Here is a 24,906-nt window from a genome sequence, read left to right as displayed (position 1 = left end):
AAAGGCTAAATTGGCATTCTCAACAAATTTGAAACGAATATTTTTGTGTTCGTTGATAGCTCACACGGTAGAGCCACGCTCTCACCTGCCAGGCGGAGTTGTCGTACCAATAAGGTCGCAGGTTCAAACCCCACCACCGCCGCGAAATAATTTTTATTCTCTATTGTCTTCTGGCACTTTTCTATTCACTTCATATCTTGTTACTACTACTACTACTACTACTACTACAACTACTACTACTACTACTACTACTACCAATATGTCTTTTATCTTCCATTATAGTCTGGAAAGTTCTGTTCCCTGACGCTGACCTCTGCTTATCAATTAGATCAGCCCCTGGGGCACACTATCCTCTACCCACGCCACGCTTACATTTCATTCATACTGCAACCACCATTGAGTACAGACGACACAAGTTATTTTCCATTATATTTTATTTGTTTTCCACGTTTATTTGTGTATTGTTGTGCTGACGAAGGGTTTGTACCCGAAACGTCCATTGTCTGTTTTGTTCCCATACGAAGCCTTTCCATTTTCACTCTTTCGTTAGTATTTTACGATCACCGGCTTCAGGCAGCCCTTACCGTTTTCTACTTTTCCATTCTCAACAACACCGCCAAAAGTAATGGGCACTAATTGATATCGAGTAGTATCTTCTCAACTATCGACGAAGCATTTTATTACGAATGATAATCAGTACTTTGCTAATTAATAATGGCGACTATAGAGCAGTAAAGTTAGGTGCCCCAAACGTAAACAAAGGTCGAGAAGCACGTGGCAAACCACATGTTCCTGTCTTGACAGCTCACGTTCCAATGTAAATAATAGAAAAAAATAACCTTTAAAATTTGGCTGTTAGGTGGCAAAAGAAACACATATTCATAAATACTCGATCATGCATCAAATAATGTCTAGATATGGATATTTTATGGAACAAAAGGTAAAATTTTCTAAAATTTATCAAAAGTTACAGTCTATCTATTTTTAGACCAGAGCAAATTATTGCGCTGGTGTGAACAAAACGAGAATTATTCGGAGCCTGATTTTCATAATAATTTAGCCTTATATTATTATTTCTGCAACTGTTAGATTTTATGTAAACATATTTTCAATACTGAAAGTGTATTGCCTACAACTCAAACTACAAAATTGGGAGACCTATATTGTGCGTAAATTATTCCGGTCCCTAACGGAAATCACTAGCAACTTGTTATTGTTTACGTTTGGGGCAGCAAACTTTACTGTTCTATTGTCATGAGTCTGAGATTAAAAGCGCGATTATGAACTTGATATTTTGCGTTGGTTTTGAGAGTATTTTCATTAGGCTACAACAATAAGACCCTAATAATGTGCGGGCCACCCGACACGACTTCACCTGTACTGATCGCAATTTGATTCACGCAATCGTCTACAAATATTGCCACAAGGCATAACGTAGAAGAAATTGGCAAGAGATTAAGCGACAGGATTGGACAACATCTGCGGCCCATTGAAAACGACGGGGACAAACCTGTCGCCCACCACTTCAACTGTTCCAGTCATCAAGGATTGCATGACAATCAACTTGCCCTCCTTCTGTTCTGCCACACCATTGAACAACTTAGGGTATACAGAGAGGCAGGACTGATTCATAACCCTGTCATCTCACGGCATTAACTTAAGACTGGAGCTTTTGAAAATATTATAAAACTTTTATCTCTTGCCCCTCCGACTCCCCAGGAGTCTATACATCAAATTGCACAAAACCTATCATTATTATCTTTATCGTCACAACACTGCTGCTGTTGCTACTACTACTACTACTACTATTATTACTACTACTACTACTACCACCACTACTACTACAACAACAACTACTACTACTACTACCACCACTACTACTACTACTACTGCCACTACTACTGCTACTATTACTACTACTACTACTACTACTACTACTACTACTACTACTACTACTACTACTACTACTGCTGCTACTACTACTACTACTACTACTACTACTACTACTACTACTACAATAACTATTATTATTACTACAAACTACTACTACTACTACTACTACTACTACTACTACTACTACTACTACTACTACTACTACTACTACTACTACTACTACTACTACACTACTACTGCTACTACTACTACTACTACTACTACTACTACTACTACTACTACTACTACTACTGCTGCTACTACTACTACTACTACTACTACTACTACTACTACTACTACTACTACTACTACTACAACAACTACTACTACTACTACCACCACTACTACTACTGCCACTACTACTGCTACTACTACTACTACTACTACTACTACTACTACTACTACTACTACAATAACTATTATTATTACTACTACTACTACTACTACTACTACTACTACTACTACTACTACTACTACTACTACTACTACTACTGCTACTACTATTACGATTGCTACTACTACTACTACTACTACTACTACTGCTGCTGCTGCTGCTACTACTACTACTACTACTACTACTACTACTACTACTACTACTACTGCTGCTACTATTACGATTGCTACTACAATTACTACCACCACCACTAATACCACAAAAAATTATAGTACATCTTTTATAAATATTCATTGGGTTTAGTTTTAATTCGAAATTATTTGTTTTCAGGAGCCGTCCATTTCCTGTTCCATCATTGTTTTACAATGCTATTCTTTCATCTCTCATTCTCATTCAAATTTGTTTCATTCATCCTGTTTTGTTGATAAAGGGGAAACCCGAAACGGCCACACTATCTGTCTTCGTTAATTTAATTGAAGCTTCCATTCCATTTGACTACTGTTGTTACTATTATGTTAAATGTTGCGAAAAATGGAGAATAAGGTTTTAGACAAATAATTTAAAGGATGCTCTGGATTACTATATATAAATATATAAGTATGATCAAAAATAAATCAAGAAACATTTAAAATCGTCACCATATCTGAATTTGGAAACCTAGCATAAATCTGTTTGCAAATATCCTTTTTCGTATAATGAACTGTGTCAGTATCTTTGATTTTTTTTAAAAAATGTCTCAATCTGCCTTCTACACAATATGCACTGTTGATTTAACATCTCTGCACTCTATTGTTTACAAGAAGCACCCAGGGCAAAAATCTTACACATGCTGTCTTTCTTGACTCCTTCCAATTTAAAACCGTCTTTTGTCGTTTATTCCAACAAACACTGACAATGCAAAGATCTAATTTAGAGGCATGTGGGCGTGCGGTTGGACACATTGACTCACATGCCTCAGTTAGTAAAGTAGCAATAGAGTCACATTTTACAAAATTGATAATCCAGTCATTGATGAAACGTCATCAAGTCAATTTAGACAGCTAGAAATCAACGAATAAACTATCCATTAGTTTAAGTTGAACAATCTTGCAACTTCACTAACCGAAGCGCCTGATTCAATGTTTCCAACCTTATGACCATATGATTCTAAATTAGATCAAACATGGTCAATGAATTTTGGAAGCAAAGACTTCAGTTGTTTTTCTGAGTGGAAAGAAGGCAAGCAAGAAAATACATATACATGTTTTGCCCTACATGCTTCTTGTAAAGAGTTGAATGCAAAAGGATTAAAACCGCGCGTGCGTATCGTGGAGAATAAAAATTGAGGTAAAAGTAAAAATCTTAAAAATAATTACACATTTCATAACATCAAAACCTACATAGCCAAAGAGATTTTCGCTATATTTCAAAATATAAGGACGCTTTTAAATGTTTATACTTTTTTAAAATCACAAGTAAAAACCATTAAAAAAAGATAGTATTAATAGGTTATTTCAATGCAGGTCAGACACATAAACGGTTAATTGGAACATGGCTTAATTGAAACGATTTTTTACGTAAGTGGCTCGCGCTGTACAAGCACACCCAACACACACGTTTATCTTCAAAGATCGTGGGATTAGGAGAGTTCTGCGTAAAAGTAACTTTGGTTAACCCGCAAACTCCTACCGAGTATTCGTGTGCTGAATGTCGCCGAAATACTCCTTATTCTTTATGACAATGTTCTTGATCTATGTCGAACAATCATTTCTATTAAACTAACAATTTTTGGTTAAGACATGGATCAATAGAAAGTTACAAATGCCATGAAAATTGTGAAGAACAACTGCCGAGATATTATTGAAAAAAAAAAAAAAAAAAACATTAAAAAAAAACAGTACAAGATATCGATACCCAACAATGGTTGCTCATCACCCATCACTAAGCACATTCTACTTTCTACTTTCTATTTTAGGCAGTGAGGCTAAACGTCTACTTTCGTTTGTTTGTGAGTGGTTAGCCCGTTATCGACCAAAATCATCATAAGATTGAAAATTGTACCACAAAATGGATTCAAAAGATTTACACATTACAGAAGAAACTGAACAAAATACATCTACCTCAAAATCTTCATTAAAGAAGAAGAAGAAGCACAAACCTGGGATCATTTATCTAAGTAGTGTTCCAGATTACATGCCTTTACCGAAACTGAAGTTGACATTCTCAGAATATGGAGAAGTCGATAGAACATACTTTCAGCCTTCAGGTGAGATGATACATTTAATCTTAATTTTTTAAACCATCTAATAAAAGCGTTCTTGTTAAAAACCGTTTTATGTTGTGTCAGTGTAGTCGGGTCATGTCTTGACAATTCAATGACAAAGTAGTCAAAGTAAGAAGTAAGAGAAGATATGAATTAATTAGTGAGGTTTTTAAAATGGAGGCAACTTTAACCCTGCCCTCATTGCTCTAATGGGAGGCCTTCTGAAAGCTCCTACATCCCCAGTATTCTTTTTTTCCCTATAATGTTCTAGTAGGGGGTTTGTGAGGGAAAAACTTTTTTGAAAAAAAAAAAGTCTCCCCCCTCCTAACCCCCTACTAGAACTAGAACATTATAAAAAAAGTTCCCCCCCCCTCCCAAACCTCGTCTCGTACTAGAACATTATTTAAAAAAAAGAATTCTGGGGATGTAGGAGCTTTCGGAAGGCCTCCTGCCCTAATATTTAGTCCACGAAAGAAAAATGACAAGACTCTACTTCAATCTTTGGTGAATATGTCTATGTAAAGAAACTTCTTTTTCAAATATTACAATTTACACAATTTAGTTTTATCTTCAGAAAGAACATTTTGAGTGATACTGACCATACAAATTTTCTGAGATTACAAGTTAAAGCACAATAAGAATAATAATTATGATAATGATGATATTAATAAGGAAGCCGCTATTTTCACCGTATGGTGAAAATAGTCTGTCATGCTATTTTCACCGTACGATGAGCGGGTGGTTGGATGGGAGCATCACCATTGAATCATATACCTATGATGTTCGCATGGGTTTACGATCCGATAGTGATGTCGTTTCTTCTTCTCTTTACTAGCCTATCCTGCTTCTTTGGTTTGTGATTGTATTTTTGACAGGGGATATTTTTTTTTCTGTAAATCTTCTGCCTGTTTGTTCTTGGTTATTTTTAATTTAGCTTATGATATCTTTAGGTTATGATTTTGATTTACATTTGTACTATTTTTGTTAGATTGCTTGTTTTTTTGTTTCAGCGGTCTCTCATATAACCTCAATTGTGTTGGAAGAGACCTAAAGCAACAAACAAAACAAAAAACCGTACGGTGATAATAGCCTGACCGTGTGGAGGAGGCTATTTTCACTGTACGGTAATATCTTGGTGAACTATTGTCACCGTACGATGATGATAGTGTGGGAGACTTTTTTCACTGTCCCGTAATATTATGGTGGACGATTCTCAGTGTACGGTGATAATAGTGTGGGAGACTTTGTTCAACATACCGTCATATCTTCGTGGACGATTTTCACCGTACGGTGATAATAATGTGGGAGACTTCTTTCACCGTACAGTGATAATAGTGTGGTAGTGGTAGACTTTTCACTGTCCCGTAATATTTTGGTGGATGATTTTCAGCGTACGGTGATAATAGTGTGGGAGACTTTTATCACCGTATGGTAATATTTTGGTGGACGATTTTTACCGTACGGTGATAATAGTGCAGGAGACTTTTTTCACCGTACGGTGATAATGGTGTGGAAGGCTATATTCAGTGCACGGTGATAATAGTGCGAGAGACTACATATGTGACCCTTCACCTCAAAACGGTATTAAGTCGGGTTGGTTAAGATGTTGAAAATTGAATTTATAGCCAGAAATATCAGACTTGAGTTTATACGATTTATTGAGGAGAATGGATACTATATTTTGGGGTTTTAATACCTACAGTTTATATTTTTGACCAGTTTAACATTTAATTCGGCTTTTAAGCATCTGGATCGTTCCGACATAATACCGTTTTGAGACGATGGGTCACATATATTCATTATAATGGTGTGGAAAGCTATATTCATCGTACGGTGATAATAGTGTGGGAGACGATTTTCATCTTACGGTGAAAATAGCCTGACACACTATTCACCGTATGGTGATAATGGTGAAAATAGCCTGAAACACTATTTTCACCGTACAGTGATAATGCTGTGGAAGGCTATATTCAGTGTACGGTGATAATAGTGTGGGAGACGATTTTCATCTTACGGTGAAAATAACCTGACACACTATTCACCGTATGGTGATAATGGTGTGGAAGTGGAAGGCTATATTCAGTGTACGGTGATAATAGTGTGGGAGACTATATTCACTATAACGGTGTGGCAGGCTATATTCACTGTACGGTGTTAATAGTGTGGGAGACTATTTTCACTGTACGTTAATATCTTGGTGGACGATTTTCACTGTACGGTGATAATGGTGTGGAAGGCTATATTCAGTGTACGGTGATAATAGTGCGGGAGACTACCTACATATATTCATTATAATGGTGTGGAAAGCTGTATTCATCGTACGGTGATAATAGTGTGGGAGACGATTTTCCTCTTGCGGTGAAAATCGCCTGACACACTATTTTCACCGTACGGTAATAATGGTGTGGAAGGCTATATTATTCACTGCACGGTGATAATAGTGGGGCCGACTATTTTCACCGTACGGTGATAATGCTGTGGAAGGCTATATTCAGTGTACGGTGATAATAGTGTGGGAGACGATTTTCATCTTGCGGTGAAAATCGCCTGACACACTATTTTCACCGTACGGTAATAATGGTGTGGAAGGCTATATTATTCACTGCACGGTGATAATAGTGGGGCCGACTATTTTCATCGTACGGTAATATCTTGGTGATAATAGTGTGGGAGACTATTTTCACCATACAGTCATATCTTGGTGGACGATTTTCACCATACGGTGATATATGTGGAAGACTTTTTTCACCATCCCGTAATATTTTTGGTGGACGATTTTCAGCGTACGGTGATAATAGTGTGGGAGACTTTTATCACCGTACTGTAATATTTTGGTGGACGATTTTTACCGTACGGTGATAATAGTGTAGGAGGCTTTTTTTTCACCGTACGGTAGTATCTTGGTGGACGATTTTCACCATACGGTGAAAATAGCCTGACACACTATTTTCACCATACGGTGATAATGATAATGGTGTGGGAGACGATTTTCATGTTACGGTGAAAATAGCCTGACACTACACCATTTATCGTATGGTGATAATGGTGTGGAAGGCTATATTCAGCGTACGGTGATAATAGTGTGGGAGACTATATTCACTATAACGGTGTGGCAGGCTATATTCACTGTACGGTGATAATATTGTGGGAGACTTATTTTTACCGTACGGTAATATCTTGGTGGACGATTTCCACCGTACGGTGAATATAGCCTAACATTTTCACCGTATGGTGATAATGGTATCTTGGTAGTTAACAAATGGTTTAAAAAATGGATAAAATAGCATAGAAACAGCAGGGGCAAACAATTGATTTGCATGGCATATGCTAATGGATTCCGCATTTTCATGTGTCTGATTCCCAAAGCAGTGCAACAGGGTAGGCATGTCTGATACATCCTTGGTTCAAGTCCAGCTGAGATCGGTGCAAAGTTGAGTCCTTGGAAAGGACTCTTCTTGACTCACATTCTATCACATCACTTGTGAATAAAATGAGTGACCGGTTGGTAGCATAGGTGTCCCTATTGAAAAAGCTATAAATGTTAAGTGGATATTGTGCTGCATCACCTTTACCAATACTGCTACAGTGCAATCCGCATATTATTGTGACTGATGATATTTTATGTTATTTCCGATAAACGCGTAAAAATAAAGAAAATCTGAAGGTAAAATGCAAGGCCTTGTGTATCAATGAGAGGAGTCAATTCCGAGCTGTTTTAGGTGCTGAGAGTTTTTGGTAGCTTTTAAAAGTGCCATTTTAGATACTGGGGTTTTTAATGTTCATAATGTCATCAGTTTGATGAATTGAAGAAATCCTTAATTATGAAAAACATTTTTTAGAATGATATTACTCACCTTTTATGCTTGTGCAAAAATGTCAGACAGTGATTGGTGAACTAGTAGTAGTAGTGAGCATTGTCGTTGGTTGTCAGAACATAAAAGACATTGATTTCATTGAGCAAGCTTTTTCATTTTTGATCAAAAGTTTCAAATCTGTCTTAACTGGGTATCTCATGTGTGGGATTTATTAAATTATATGTCATATATTAATTTCATAACTAATAATATGTAGGTGGGGGTGGGGGATGGGACTTTAACTCGACGTCATTATGAGCGAGATGCCATTACGTCATTATTAGTGCGTTATGCTGTAGATTAAATGTTTCAGCACAATCTAAATTGATTCTAGTTTCCAGATTTGATTTTATTTCAATTTAATTTTTTTCTTCTTATCTTTTCTACAGAAAAATATTTTAACTTCAGAAAAGGCCAGATGTTCAAAGAAGGTTGGGTTGAATTTCGACGAAAAAGTGTGGCCAAATTGGTTGCAATGACCCTTAACAACAAATCGGTTGGTGGCAAGAAACGAGATTCCTGGTACAGTTGTATTTGGAACATCAAATATCTGCCAAAGTTTACCTGGGAGGATGTCAATGCAGATACGGAGTTGAAACGTCAACAGCGAAAGAGTCAGCTTCGGGCTGAGATCTCACAAGCTAAAAAACAAACCAACTTCTACTCGGCCAATGTTGAGCAGGGAGAAGCCTTAGATAAAATGAACAGCAAACGATCGAGATTAGGAAAGGAGAAAAAATATACAGAGTTTGTCCACATCAAACAGCGGTTGACAGAAGATGAACATTTGGCGAATAAATCCAAGAGGAGGCAGGAGGGCGGTGACACAGTCGACAGCAAAAGGAGAAGGGTCCTCGATGAGTATGAAAGGAAGCATAAATTTGTTATGAGCAATATTTTTGGTTGACACTCTTCTAAGATTGAAGATTCAATTCAGTGATACGGTTAAGCAGTGACTTTATCAAGAACAATATCGTTGATGGGTGTTTTTTAAATACAGTATCAATTTGGTATGGAAAAAATTAATGATTGATATTACATCAGTCTTGTGTTTTAAGAGCCTTTGCAAGTGGTGGATTTCATTGTAATGTATGGCAATTACTTATGGCGTATTCAAAGAGGGCTAAAATACTCTTTTACTCTATATTGTTGTAATTCAAGCAGATGCCAAGAATGATTTTATTTTTCCTCTTTTCAGTCATGTCAAATGTGAAGTAAACATGACAATGTTTTTCATTGTTTTATTTTTTAAAATCATGGCCTCCCTCTTCTATTATGGCAAGGATGAACCAGATGCACTAAAAATTGAATTTAATGTCAGAATTATGACATTTGAATTAGATAAAGATACTTTAATTGAGGAGAATGAATGTGTTGTTTTTGATGAAAGTTAAAATCTGTAATTCTAATAATAGATTATTAGACTTCAATTCAATTCTTGTACCTGGATCACCCCAACATATTATGCTATTGAGACAAGGGATCCCAAATCTTCACTATTATCCATCATCATCAAATCTAACTAAAATTTATTGGGGATGTTGTGTTCGTCTGCCTAGGCCAGTCATGGTTTGAGTCTTCGGTATTGCATTATTTCGTCTCAGATCTTTTGCTATTATCCATATAATCCATTTATTATTTATTATTTAGCAACATTCATGGATGTATTACCAGATTGAAATGAAGTACATCAATTATAAAGAAAGTGACACATTTTTTTGTTTGCAAATATGGGTCGAAAATCTTGCATTTTGGGTTGATGCAGTTTTTGAATAAAATTAAGTTATGTGTGTGCAGAAGGTTTGCTTATTTTGATACACGTTGATTACAAATATGTAATCACAATTTTAAATCGATCGACTATTAACAATTTAAGAAATTTGATTTTAGTCAATTTATCAGAGTTCAAATCACTGAATTCTCATAATTGCCTGCATTCGTTCAAGCGTGTTGAAAAATCAAGCATGTTTTGTTTCTACTTGTACGGCGTTTGTTCGACATCAACGGTTTCTCCTCATTGAACATTGATGTCATTTTTTTGTGGCATTCAATTGTCCGAATGGCGTAAACGTATATATATATATAATCAAGGCCCAAAATCACCCATTTCGTCATGAGAGCTATTGTACTTCTTCTAGCTATTTTTTGTATTTTATAGAACCTCTGCATTTGCCATAATTATAGCAAATATTTTATTATACTACAGATTTATTTCTTGATCCTAATATTTTACGACTGATAATTGACGTCACTATTCTGTCTTACTTTTTGTGTCTGTTGGTATGAGAAGTGGGTGAATCCTTGTTATTGTTCCTTTATATATAAGGAACGAAATTGACATCACTCAGGCTTTTTTTAGTTTTTATGCCACATTTTTATGAGTATTCCACTAAATTATATGCAATCAACTTATATTAATGTCAAGATTACACATGTTTTATATATTGTATGTTTACCATGCAGATGCTATGAGTATTTTAGCTGACTGCATAGCCTCAGTTAGTCGGCTAATGGCCCTGGACTCTTTTTCTACCCAGTCAACTCAACAAACAGGTTGGTCAAATTAATCAAACCACAGTCGGACAGATAGTCCTTGTTTATATCTCTTTTTGTTAGTAGTCTAATGGCCCCCGGGAGTCGGCTAATGGTCCTGGACTCTTTTTCTACTCAGTCAATAAACAGGCAGGGTGGTCAAATTAATCAAACTACAGTGGGAGAGATAGTCCTTGTAGTTTGTCTCTTTTTGTTAGTTGATTTTAGTCAATTTATCAGAGTTCAAATCACTGAATTCTCATAATTGCCTGCATTCGTTCCAAGCCGTTGTTGAAAAAATCAAGCATGTTTTGTTTCTACTTGGTACGGCGGTTTTGTTCGACATTCCAACGGTTTTCTCCTCCATGTGAACAGTTGATGTCATTCTTTTTGGGCATTCAATTGTCCGAAATGGCGTAAACGTATATATATATATATATCAAGGGCCAAAATCAGCCCATTTTCTGTCATGAGAGCTAGTTGTACTTCTTCTAGCTATTTTTTGTATTTTATGAGAACCTACTGCATTTGCCATAAATTATAGCAACTATTATTATTACTACACAGAATTATTTCTTGATCCTAATATTTTACGACTGATCTAAATTGACGTCACCTATTCTGTCTTACTTTTTGTGTCTGTTGGGTATGGAGGAGTGGGGGTGAATCCTTGGTTATGTGTCTCCTTTTGATATATAAGGAACGAAATTGACATCACTCAGCCCTTTGTTATTGTTTTTAGCCAGCCATTTTTATGAGTAGTTCTCACTAAATTATATCAATCAGACTATCATTTAAATGTTCAAGATTACACATGGTTTTATAAATTGGTATGTTTTACCCGGCTGGCAGATGCTATGGGTGAATCTTGGTAGGTCTCCTTGATTAAGAGAAATTGACATACTGCAGCCTGTTATCGGCTATTAGCCAGGACTCTTTTTCACAGTCAGACTACACATTTAAATTTCAATACACAGTCAATCAGACTAGTCATGTTATATATTTTGTAGATCAATGCCCGAGTCGGCTAATGGCCTGGACTCTTTTTCTACCAGTCAATAACACAGGTGGTCAAATTAATCAAACACAGTGGAAGATAGTCCTTGTAGTATTTTGTAGCTACTGTCTATGCCTCAGTTAGTCGGCTAATGGCCCTGGACTCTTTTTCTACTCAGTCAATACAAGTGCACAGGTTGTCAATAATTAATCAATACTACAGTGGAGAATAGTCCTTGTATTTGTCCTTTTGTATGTCTAATGGCCCCGGTTTGTTTTAATGTTCATAAAATGGTCCAGGCACATGCTTTTTCTTAAGTAGTCAATAAATGGCATTCGTCATGTAATAGAACGAGAGATGTACCAGTTTGTTATGTTTTAGAGTTTTATTTGTGAGTAAATCATAATGGCCAGCATTATGATTTAATATGCTCAATACACAATGTTGTTTGGTTATACGGTGCAAATATTGTGAGTTTCTAAGGAGAAATCATTTTTCTGAAAGGTTGACAAGCTTTGTTTTGTTTTTACAATTTAAATTTGTGAGTGTTTCATAATCACATTAGAAAAATTTTCAGCGTTGTATGTTTGAAATAAGAGTGGCGTGATATTTGAGTAGAAAAAATTGTTTTTTGAAAGGGGAAAAAATGGGTGAAAAGGAGGAAAAAAAAAAAAAGAGAAGATGCGTTTTATGCATTTTAAATGCATTATAGTTATGCTTGTAACCTGTAATTTTCAACCATTAGTGGTAATGGCAACTCCAATTGTAACTTTCCATAAAAAGATCAATAAAGTTAATCATAAAATATTTATAAGATTATATTATTTATCTTTTTTTTTTTTTTTTTGCGATGATTTGAGATGGCCACTTGGTTTATACTTCCTCATCGGTTCACAACCTGTATCTCATTTATTCCCATACAAATACAAGCATTTGCCCTTACCATGTGATTGGTATGTTCTAGAATGAGATCATTTCTCTTATAATTATAAGAGAGAGGCGAACACTGACATCATTTTGTGAGATATATTTTATTCCCTCTCTTTATTGCACGTCTTACTGGTTGAGGTTCCCGACCGCCCATAGTGGGCAGGCTGGGTGGGGTTCCTACCTCCCATAGCGGGCAGGGAGGTACTTGCAAGTTGCTGTCTTCTATCCCCTCTTATCTGTTTTCCAATTGCTTTCTGTCTTTGTCTTTGAATGAGATTGCTTGTCCTGACCTTGGTCGGAGTCCTTGGCTGAGAGGGAAACAGTCGAATGTATAGTTATAGGTTTGGGAGATATTTTTTTTCCTTGTAAATCATCTCTGTTATGTACTGTTATTTAAAAAAAATTTTAACATATGATTTGTAAACATTTGAGCGTGTTCCTCTTAGTGGGATCTATGCTTGTCTCTGGATGAGACTTTTAGGTGATCTCATACTAAGTATTTTGATAGTGGGGTCTTGGAATGGACATCTGTTTCCTATTTGAACCAATTCCCCTTTGTCTTACCTTTTCTTGGATGCTTTAATTGTAATTCTAGAACTTTTTACTATCCCGTTTTCTTCCTTTTTACTGGCGCTGATATGACCTTAATGTGTTGCAAGCGCCGTAAAACTCTTAAAAACAACACAAACATAGTGGGCAGGGAGTGAGGTACACTGTTGTGTCTTCTACTTCTATCCCCTGTATCCGTTTTCCAATTGCTAGATTACTAAGTTTTGTACTGACCCTGGCTGGAGTTCTTGGCTGGGAAGGAAACAGTCGAATGTATAGTTTTAGGAAATGACAATTTTTCCTTGTAAATCAACTCCCTGTTATGTACTGCTATTTTTTATTTTTTAACTTATGATTTGTAAATGTTTGAGTGCATTCCCTTTAGTGGGATCTTGGGCTAGTGTCTGGGTGAAACATTTAGGTAATCTCAAAATAAGTACACTAGTAGAGTTCTCTTGGATCTACGTCTGTTCCCTATTGGTACCATTCCCTTTTGTTTAACTTTTTCCTCAAGTCCTTTTAATTGGACGTCTAAAATGTTTTAACTATCCAATTTTCATTCTTTTTAATGGGGTTGATATGACCTAAATGTGTTGAAAGCACCGTAAAACCCTCAAAAACAAATTGCATACATTGAAAAAAAAAAATTACGGCTTTCTGCGCATGATCATCAGATGCTGTCACCTAGATATTCCATGATGGAATATGGATACGATGTTGTCAAACGCTTCTCTAACCCCATTGATCTATATTCTGTGGCATCACGGATGGAATATAAAATATATTTTAATGCTGCAGTAAAACGAATTTCAGTCTGTCTGGTCGTTTGAGATGAGAATTACATGTGAGCCGTGAACCTGGAATATTGTGAGTGCACTCTATTCCTGTATTGAGAAGAAGAGTTTTAGGTTCATCCGTTGAGAAAGCAATGTGAACGAGTGAGAATGTAGTGTGAAGTCGAAGTTGTAAGAAAAGTGGGCCCACTGTCTCGGCCCTAATGGAGATCATTCCACAAATTTTGTCCTTGACATTATGCATAGCATGCCAACTAGCTAATACTATCACTTTTCTGCTGGAGTGTGTTCATCAACATCTGTGCTTCATTCCCCTTGACATGCAGTAGGGCTGCTTCTTCATCTTCATTAACTGACGCGGGTAGTTAAGTCTCTTTCTTTCAATCTATTAGAAATGGCATCAACAGAGATGTCACTCTTTATTGCTACGTCTTGATTGATTTTAACATATTCCTTTGGATGACATCTAAATTGCCAAGACGATCAAACAGGCAACACAGCTGTTTGTGCGGCTTTTTGGTCTTGTTATAGATCATTCAACTGGTAGGTCCTTGGGTCAAGTCTAGGTGTGCAAAGTTGAGTCCTTGGCAAAGGGTCTTTACCCACATCCCCCCCCCCCCCCCCAACTCAGGTATAAAATAAAATGAGTTGAGTACCTGGCCAGTGATGCCAATGCCCGTTTCAAAATATTGTGATATCGCCTCACTCACAGGCAAATTGTCTCTTCTACATGTCAAGTTTTGCTGTCCTCTTAGTACTTTACCCCCCTGTAAAGCGCTTTGAACTTGGTGGATATTGTGAGTGAAAATATTTAAATAGAGAACAGAACCCCCCCCCCCCCCCCCCCCCACCAAAGAAACGAGAGCATTCAACTTCTAGCAATATGGAAAGAACAAATTTTATAATGGGATAGAAGTAGGTATCCCAAACTAAAATTTCAACTGCAGAAAACTGCTGTTATTTTGAATTGAACAAATACAGATTGTCAAACCATGAACAACAGTCTTTAAATGATTAAAATCGGACAACAAATAAAAAAGTTACGAATTTTTTATTTATTTAATAACTTGTAATTTTCGTACACCAACAGAACATGCTACCAAACAGCAAGTTTAAGGTGCATCAAAACAAACAAAATAATAACAAAATTGAATAATTTGCAAGCAATCGCAAGCCATGGACATAGAGAATAAGAAAAATACTCAAACAAATATTCACCTAGTATAATTCAGTTACTATACAGCATCAAAATCAAGAAAAAACATGACCCGCGTGAAAATAATTTCACCGAAATCGCCAGATGTACCATCTTCGGCACTTTGCAGACTCGTCAGTAATCTAAATTAAGGCATGAAACTTATCTGAGCCTTAGAACTGGCACCAGACAGTAAGCCCAATTTTTTTCAGAGAGATAGAGGCAATAATTACTGAGATTTTACGACTCAAAATTCGAAAAAAGGCCGAAATCGCCAAAGGAAGACATTTTGAGAAATAAACAGTGTTTCCGCTACAAAAAATTTAAATGATGAGATATGGCTATGAAACTTCACATACAAATGATTTGAGGGATGGGGAATCCAAATTTTATGTCCTTTTCACAATAAGAATGACAAAAACAGAGTTATGAGAAGAAATCAAGATTTAAGCTCTCGAAAATCAACAGAAATATATGTCAAAAAGGGGGGAAAAGTCAAAAATTCATACCACGACCTAACACAATAATGGAAGTTAATGCTGCACCTACTGGTGGCGCACAGTCGATCAAATAAAATAAATAAATAAAAACATTAGACAAAAAAGTCAGTACACAAAAGCATACAATATCCAATGCAACCCACGAACATGAAAATTTATACCTATCCATAAGTACATATTTTGAGACACCTCAACAATCAACCTAAAATTCAACGCCCTGCCCTAACACATTTTAGTTTATATAACTAAGGCAACGGTATAAGGACACGCTTTAATGCATATAAATGCACAGACACCGGGCAAACCTATCTTAGCGCTCTTGTTACTCATCATGTTGAGCGTCAGCAAGATGGCTTTCTATTATTTCAACATTTTTAACATGCCTGAGTGTACTTAAACACTTTAATATGTTTTTTTACCCGGAAGTTCATATTCATACAGGGAGTCCAATATAATATCTAATAACAGATTATACATACGCGGACTCTGGAAGCTGATCATATCCACATAGCCTATAAATGATAAAGATTAATTTAAACACTGACTATAATATTGCTATTATGGTCTAATAGCCTAACATCAGTATGAGTATAAGGGTTATCATTGGCTCTCCACTATACACATTTTAAATGCATCTATAAAATGTTTAAATAGAAATAGACATTATATTGGACTCCCTTATTGTATGAATACGAACTTCCAGGTAAAAAAAACATATTAAAGTGTTTAAGTACACTCAGACGTGTTAAAAATGTTGAAATAATAGAAAGCCATCTTGCTTGACGCTAAACATGATGAGTAAATAAAACATATGTAATAATCAGAAAAGCTACATGATAGGTACATAATTATGAGAAACAACAATTGTTTAAACAAAGCATGTCACTGATCAAATGTAAAGTGATGGAAATAGATACATAATTTCATTAATCAATATAATGTAAATGTTGCTACTCGAAGCGATAAATAATGTGAAATTGAATGTAAGCTTCAATTTAATTATAAAAACAGATAGAAGAATGGATGTTTCGTGTTTCCCCTTTACCAACAAACGCATTCAACTTAACGGCACTACCACATCATCTATACTGTTTGGTTCATCCTGTTTGTTGACAAAGGAGAAACCTGAAACGTCCATTCTATCTGGTTTTGTAATTAAACTGAAGCTTGAATTTAATCTCATAGTGTTATTCAATCAACATCAGAATCTGAAACCCTTCTTCGTTTGACAGCAGTTGACAAAAAAGTTGCTTCTGCCTCATCATCAGTAATCATCCTTAACAAATAAATTTCTCAAAAATAACATCAATCTTTTTGACATAAGAGGGGAATGACCCATAAGGAATTTTACTTTTCATCAACTCCCAGTATGGCCCAGTGATAGATTAAACAGTGAAATAGCAGCAACTAAAGAAATTACCCTACTATCCCTCAAATCTGCAACAATACTTTGAAGCTTTAAATTGTCACCTGAAAACAAGAACATGTTTATGATGGTACAAAAGAGCATGAGCATTTTCAAATATATTATTGAAACGATTACTTCTAAAACTGCAAAACTGAGACTTAATATTATTAGCTTCAGAATAATTTAGCCATTCTTCCCTTGCCCCATTTTTCTCATCCCCCCGAGGTCCCAATACTTCTGCAGTTAGTCTTATAGCACGTAAGGCTGCACTTTCTTTACCAATACTAGACTGAAAATGATTAAACTTTTGCTGACTGTCCCTCCAAGTGAACCCCCCACTTTAATTACATCCCTCTCAAATTCTAACACAGCACTCTCAACAGCTTTAGATAGACCAAGCAAAAAATGCGCGTTACAATACAAAAAATGTGTACATAGACTGTCTATATTCCTCATCATGCAAAACACTCTTACGCCATTCATGAATTTTTTTATTTAAAAGTTTCATATTTGCCGCTCTATCGGACATAAGTTTTGTTCTTTAATTTTAAATTAAAAATTTCTTTCTTTAAAATATTACATTCTGATGAATCGACTTTATAGATGAAAACAATTTTTTGGAAGAGACAGACTTTGATAATCTTCTAACATGGTCAACATTAACAATTGTGGAAGAAAGTGGGATGTGGGACTCTGAAAAAGATTCTGGCAATAAAACAGAAGTGATCAATGCAGGGGTACATTCAGGTTTGGCTGGATTCTGAGTAGAAACAGACGTAGAGGGTAGAGGGGTAGAACCAAAAGTGAATGACGATGATGGTAGTGGTGCTGAACATGAATCAGGTGTGGACACATTCCGAGAATTAATATTCGTGGAGAGATGAGGGGTAGAACCAGATACAGTAGAAATGCAGGACGATGGTGGTGGTGGTGAGCTGAGAATCTTAGTAGAAGTAGAAGGTTGACTTGATGATGGTAGTACAGATGAAGGAAATAAAACGGTTGGCTGAGGACTCAGTGCTGGCCAGTCAACAGTAGACGACGGTGGTGGTGAGCTGAGAATCTTAGTAGAAGTAGAAGGTTGACTCGATGATGGTAGTACAGATGAAGGAAATAAAACGGTTGGCTGAGGACTCAGTGCTGGCCAGTCAACAGTAGATGACAGTGGGGGTGGTGGTGGTGGCGATGACGAGGGTGGCTTTGTGGCTGTGGCAGGAGGAGAGTTTAGCTGAATTTCCGTCAGATGAAAGGGAAAGAAGGGTTTCCTGAGCCATGCCTGAAGTGCTGCTGGGTCCCTGCTGATATTTTTTATCAGCTTCCCCTTCTTTGTTTCTGCAGCGAGATACATGCCTCGCAACTTCTCTCTCGTGCAAATTACAGAAGACGATATGTCTCCTAGAAATTTATGGAAGTCTCCATAAGTATGTCCATGTTTCAGGAGAAAATTGCCGAGGTCCACAGCAATTTCCTTTGACACAACAGTCTTTTTAAAATTGTTCTTCTCCAATGTCATGTCTACACCAATGGCATTGAGGGCATCACTGATGTGGTGAAGATCCACAGGTGCATTCAAAAACGTTTTATCTTTCCCTTTTGCCGCCTTCACCACCTTCAAAATTTTTCGCCAGATACTATTGACAGGATAACTTGAGTCTGGACTTAACATGGAGAACCATTGTTCCACCTAGAAGGGAGAAAATAACCAGAAAATATTGAAGGGCTTATAACTAATGCATTAGTGTATTAGAACAGAAAAAAAATAGAATCTTATACAAAAAGATAACCCTTGATAATACATCAGAATCCAACAAGTTTAAAAAAAGATAAGGATTAGGTATGAAAAAATTAATATACTTTGCTCGAGAGAGGAACACAGGGATGGTTTAGAATTTAATTGTATTCCATAGCAAACATCTAGTCTTGTCTAACCTAGTAAAGACCTTTTCAACTAGTGCTATTATACCAACAGCACATGGCCCATTGCTAATTGCTGACTGTTGCAGGCATGCTTAAATTATATCATAAAAAGAGCCATAAACACGTCTTTTACTTGTCTATGTCACTCAGTCACTTGTAACTACAAACCCAAATAAACTCAACCATACATGTTAACAATAAAATCTACTCGCAACCATCATGAACTTATATGAATCTGAAAGCTCCATAGCGGGACCTTGTGTTTTACAAAAAAAAAATCAAATCATAAGCTGGTTTAGCCTCACTGTACTGATAATATTAGCGCAGTAAAAAACATCAAAAACAACCAAAATATTTATCAAAAAAATATAATGGTGGCCTGTGACAACGAAAACAGATGTGTCATATATTCATAGAAACCTTACCTCAGACACTGTCGTTTTGGCTTCAAAGCGCAGATGATAAAGCTGGACAAACAGGTGTCACTTGCACAGGTGGGAGTGCAGGTCTACGACCTTTCCCCCTTCATCAAAAATGAAGCCCTGAGACGACTCATTTGTTCGTCATCTGAAAATGGAGAATTAAAATGTTCAAACTTATTTGAGATGTGATAATAATAATAAATAGTTTCTATACACCGCCTTACCCCGTATTTCAACAAGCTCAACGCGCTAAATGATTACTCATTACCATCAACACTATCTATCAAAACTCAACTGTCAAATTCAAATAGGCAGGATTCAAGAGTTTAATATAAATCTAAAACTGATATTATAAACAAGCAACCATCACCAAGTCAATCCAATAGCATCAAATAAAAACAAGCCTTTCTACCAAGTAGTCTATACAGTAAAAGGTTAAACGTTAAATTTAAACTGGAGTTTGAGTCACTATATTATAATAGTAATAGTTCCATCAATCATGGCATGGTTGAAACTGGATCTTAAAAAAACGATTGAAAAACAAACAAGTTAGATACCACTCATTGATGACACCTGATGAAGAATGGAGCAATCCTGTTAAGATTATTATTATAAGATCAAACAATGTGCACCAGATTTCGTCCCAATTGTCAATAATTTCTTAATGAATGAGCTTGATCTAAATTTCAGAAAATTGAGAAACAACTAGACTTAGACGTCGATAGTGTGATACTTTCCATTTCCTAGTACTAGTAGGACTCACAATCACAAGCACAAGTCTAGCAGTCAGGACGGACACTGACACGACCAGTTTCTATTATTTTATTTTTCATCGAGAAGTATCAGTGATAATGATGACATGACACGTTCATTCTTAGCGATCGGTGGGCTCCGATAATAATAATAATAATAATCATGATAATAATAATAATAATAATAATAATAATAATAATAATAATAATAATAATAATAATAATAATAATAATAATAATAATAATAATAGCCTTCATGAATGAACACGAATACAAACATTATCCATTAATTCAGAAAAGTGAGTGGAGCAAACAGTATCATGATAAGATTAAGACAAGATAGAGAAAAGCTTCGATCTACTCAAACACCGATCATAATAAAATAAAAAACAATAAGATTTACTTACCACATAATTCAAGTAAGTCCATGTCCATAATTGAAACACTTTTGACTATTCTATATGGCTGTTTGGAAACGTTACAATCGGTCTCGGTCACCGGCAGTGTATCAACTCACGCGTCGGACTCGGAGAGAAAGAAAGAGAAAGCGGAAACAAAGGCTTTGCTTTTAAAGATGGCGCTATGTGTTGAATCAAGCCAGCATGCTGGATTTTTGATATTATAGCCTTCAAATGCTGCAGATTTTTATGGTGTAATTTTTTCGCCGTTTATTAACCGTTAAGAGAGTCAAATTTTCAGTCAAAAATAGGGCAAATTCAGTTAAATTTTAATAATATTTTTGTTGTGTTTATAAACGAAAAAATTACACCACACGAAAGGGCATTAAAAGGAGATTCTCCCACACTTGATTTCACAGCTGTTGGTCCGTTCAGCTTTAAGCGCGAGCAGATCTTGTGACGAGACCCGAATTTCGGTCGATCGGTACGCAGTTTTCACAGCGAAAATTTGCAATCGGATCTCTTTATGAGAGCGTTTTTGAATAGCTGTTAAAAAGTTCACATAGCTTGAATAGTTTAAATATTTAGCTCATCTTGTAGAGCAGATATTGAAATATAATATTATCCTTTTTTTTTATTAAATAAAGTTTAATTCAAGAGAGAGAGAGACAGATATTAACACCCCACTTTTTGATCGATCCCGGCAAATTCGCCTGCCACACAGCGGTAGTTTGGGATACCTAATAGAAGTAGAAGCAGCAGCAAGATCGACCACCTTCCCCCATCTGAATACTAATTTCAACCATAAAATAAAACACTAAAGTCCCAAACCTGAGACTTCAAGGTTAGATTGGGTCATCTGCAGCTTTGTGGTCCCACATTCAGCTTCAGACTGTAAACCTCTGGTTCGAGTCCTGCTTTGTGAAGTACAGGGTTCAGTCCTTAGCGGATAGGGCTCTTCACTCACATTCTCTTACGGCACTGATATAAAATGAGTACTAGAGTCCCTGACCAGTAAATGCATTGTCTGTCAAAAAAAATTATAATTGGTGTTCGTCTCATCCCACATGTTGCTGTAGTCAGAGGACCGTTTGTAAAGCACTTCCAGCACACAAATTTTTTGTTATTTCTGGCCATCATCTTGGATAAACAGGTTTTGTTACAATTACATAAAATAAAGACCTAACAAAAACACACAAATTCAACACTAGTAGTTTATTAATAATAAACAGCATAAAATGATTTCAATTAAATGATTCATAAAAACGAACATATTAATTTCATGAAAGAGAAAAAAAACCCCCAATAAATTCAGAATGGTTCACATTATGTAAATCAAACGAACGATATAATGTGTAAAATGTTCTGAATCATTGATTGATACCCCTATTATATGTCCAATGAAGACTCGGATAATGAAAATCTACTTTGACATGGTTCAATTTCTGCAATGAACCACTTTGATTGTGAGAATGAGATTTCTTTTATAAAGGAGACTGGAGATAATGACCTAGATAGAAATCATGAGGTCGATAATGATGGTGACAGTGACAGGCGTGAATTTCACTAATCCAAAATATCTTATAAAAAATGACTGGCTCTATGAACTTCGAGGAAATAAACACTCAAGGCAAAAACTAATATACATACTTCTAACTTACAACATTTGACTACTCAAACTTTCTTACCTAAATTCTCTAACCCTATATGTCACCTTGTTGCCATATCGTAACACCTTTGTGTGCTAAAACCACAGTGGCTGTAACACACTATTTTGTAGAGACTGATATATTTATGGTTAAGTCCCTTGGTCTCATTGAGCTGTCAGGAAAGAAAATAAGAGCTACGTTTTCTTTTGCTGCCAGGAACAATCGGAGCTCTTCACTGCAAAAGTTTACACAGCCTCTTTTTGATAGTGCCAGGCATTCGGAACATTTTCATGTTCCTGTTCCGATTGTGTTCCTGGTGGCGTTGTTCCTGTTCCGAAACATGTTCCTGGTCCAAATTGGAGCGATTCGCGATTGTTCCGGTCAAAGAGTTTCATATCAGTCATGTCCTAAGTAGTACGGCGTGCATACTCGTGTTTGTAGGTGATTCCAACCACAGACTGAGAGGGAGGCTGGTTTGCGCACTCTCTCTCACATACACACACACATACACACGCATACAGGGACACATCATAACAATAACGTCCGCCCATCCCCACCTCCTCGTCTCATTCTTCACCCGTAGACTGAACCCTTCCTCACGCTTCTCCTCACCAAATCACATCTTTTTGTTGACACTTGACACAGGAACAGGAACATGTTCCTGGTGTTCCTGTTCTGGAGAACCAAAACCCGTGCGGCACTACTTTTTGAATCAAACCAAATCCAAAATGGCTGTCCCCTGTTCCACAGGCAAGAACATCGAGCTCCTTGTGATAGGAGAAGAGATCAGGGCTAGTGTATGTAATTATCTATGTAAACATCGAGCTCCTTGAGATGGGAGAAGAGAGCAGGGCTAGTGTAATAATTATCTATGTAAACATCGAGCTCCTTGTGATAGGAGAAGAGATCAGGGCTAGTGTAATAATTATCTATGTAAACATCGAGCTCCTTGTGATAGAAGAAGAGATCAGGGCTAGTGTAATAATTATCTATGTAAACATCAAGCTCCTTGTGATAGGAGAAGAGATCAGGGCTAGTGTAATAATTATCTATGTAAACATCGAGCTCCTTGTGATAGGAGAAGAGATCAGGGCTAGTGTAATAATTATCTATGTAAACATCGAGCTCCTTGTGATAGGAGAAGAGATCATTGCTAGTGTAATAATTATCTATGTAAACATCGAGCTCCTTGAGATGGGAGAAGAGATCAGGGCTAGTGTAATAATTATCTATGTAAACATCAAGCTCCTTGTGATAGGAGAAGAGATCAGGGCTAGTGTAATAATTATCTATGTAAACATCGAGCTCCTTGAGATAGGAGAAGAGATCAGGGCTAGTGTAATAATTATCTATGTAAACATCGAGCTCCTTGAGATGGGAGAAGAGATCAGGGCTAGTGTAATAATTATCTATGTAAACATCGAGCTCCTTGAGATGGGAGAAGAGATCAGGGCTAGTGTAATAATTATCTATGTACAGTCTCATGCCACCTTCAGTGTACGGGTAGATGAGTCTGTCCACCACGTCGAACATTGCTCTGTGTGAGGAGCTCTCCTTCTTTCCGGAGTAGATTTCAAAATTGTGACAGTAACTGGTGGCACTGTAACAAAGTTAAAAAACCTTGATTCCAAACTTATCCAGCTTGTCAGGATTGTAGACTTTGAAGGACAGGGTACCCCACCATGCAATAATCGCCTCATCAAATGCAATGTTCATTCCCGGAGTAAATGCCGACATGATATTATCTCTCAGGGCAGAGATGAAGGTCCGAATCTTGTAGAGGGGATTATATCTTTCATCATCACTGGGAGGCTGGTGGTTGTTGTTGCAGATGTGGAGGAAGGACAAACCTATAGCGTCTCATGACGGCTGAAGACATCCTGTGTTCAAACATCTTTCATCTGCATAAAAAGGGAATGCTAGTTTTTGTGACGTGACAAGGACAAACCCTTATTGGAAATTGCCTTTTTTAAATTGCTGATGAAATATGATAAGCATACAGGATTGGTGTGGCATCATGAAAAACCAATGAAAGGGCTCATGTTCCTGAAAAATTTTGTCCACCCAAAAAAAAAAGTGATATTTTTTGTATAGTCAAAAGAATTTTTGATAAATTCCAATGCCTTTTCAAGGATACTACAATCTTCTGAGGACAGGAAGGAGTGCCAAACAGGTTGGTCTTTCCCATTAGCATCTAAACACATAACTGTGAGTAGAGCACAGTGGTAGATATTAGTATTATATGTTAAATCCATAACAAGAACATCAACATAACGTGACAGATAAGACATGTAACATCAGTCTGGAGAGAACAAATCAATGACTCAGACATAATGAAATTGAATTCTGCGTTGCCACCTATTCCATTGATATCATCTAAAAGATGCTGCACCTCAGTAGCATCTGGGTTTTTATTGACTAGCCAAACCTTGACGTTCCAG

At 36.5% G+C, this 24,906-nt stretch overlaps 2 protein-coding genes across 2 annotated transcripts in view; one reads left to right on the top strand and one right to left on the bottom strand.

The window, feature by feature from the left end:
• Positions 1-10,361, top strand: part of LOC144976694 (activator of basal transcription 1-like) — an 11,610-nt gene extending 1,249 nt beyond the window's left edge. The window contains exons 2-3 of the mRNA XM_078921040.1: positions 4,281-4,571; positions 8,812-10,361. Coding sequence (XP_078777166.1) covers positions 4,373-4,571; positions 8,812-9,329 — 717 coding nt within the window. The 5' untranslated portion in view covers positions 4,281-4,372 and the 3' untranslated portion in view covers positions 9,330-10,361. The remainder of the gene's footprint in view (positions 1-4,280; positions 4,572-8,811) is intronic.
• Positions 10,362-17,655: 7,294 nt separating this feature from the next.
• LOC144976693 (uncharacterized) lies at positions 17,656-21,556 on the bottom strand. Its single transcript, XM_078921039.1, has 3 exons — positions 20,826-21,556; positions 19,670-19,811; positions 17,656-19,011 (listed from the first exon to the last, which is right to left on the bottom strand). Exon 3 carries the CDS (start codon positions 18,991-18,993, stop codon positions 17,896-17,898), a length of 1,098 nt encoding a protein of 365 aa, XP_078777165.1. The 5' UTR covers positions 18,994-19,011; positions 19,670-19,811; positions 20,826-21,556; the 3' UTR covers positions 17,656-17,895.
• Between the last annotated feature and the right edge of the window lie 3,350 nt (positions 21,557-24,906).

Source organism: Berghia stephanieae, chromosome 7 (assembly GCF_034508935.2).
Source record: "Berghia stephanieae isolate SIO BIC M18660-M18661 chromosome 7, UCSD_Bste_1.3, whole genome shotgun sequence".
Classification (NCBI taxonomy): Eukaryota; Metazoa; Mollusca; class Gastropoda; order Nudibranchia; family Aeolidiidae; genus Berghia; species Berghia stephanieae.
Note: the sequence above shows the minus strand (reverse complement) of the source record. Positions and strands in the feature narration are given on the sequence as shown.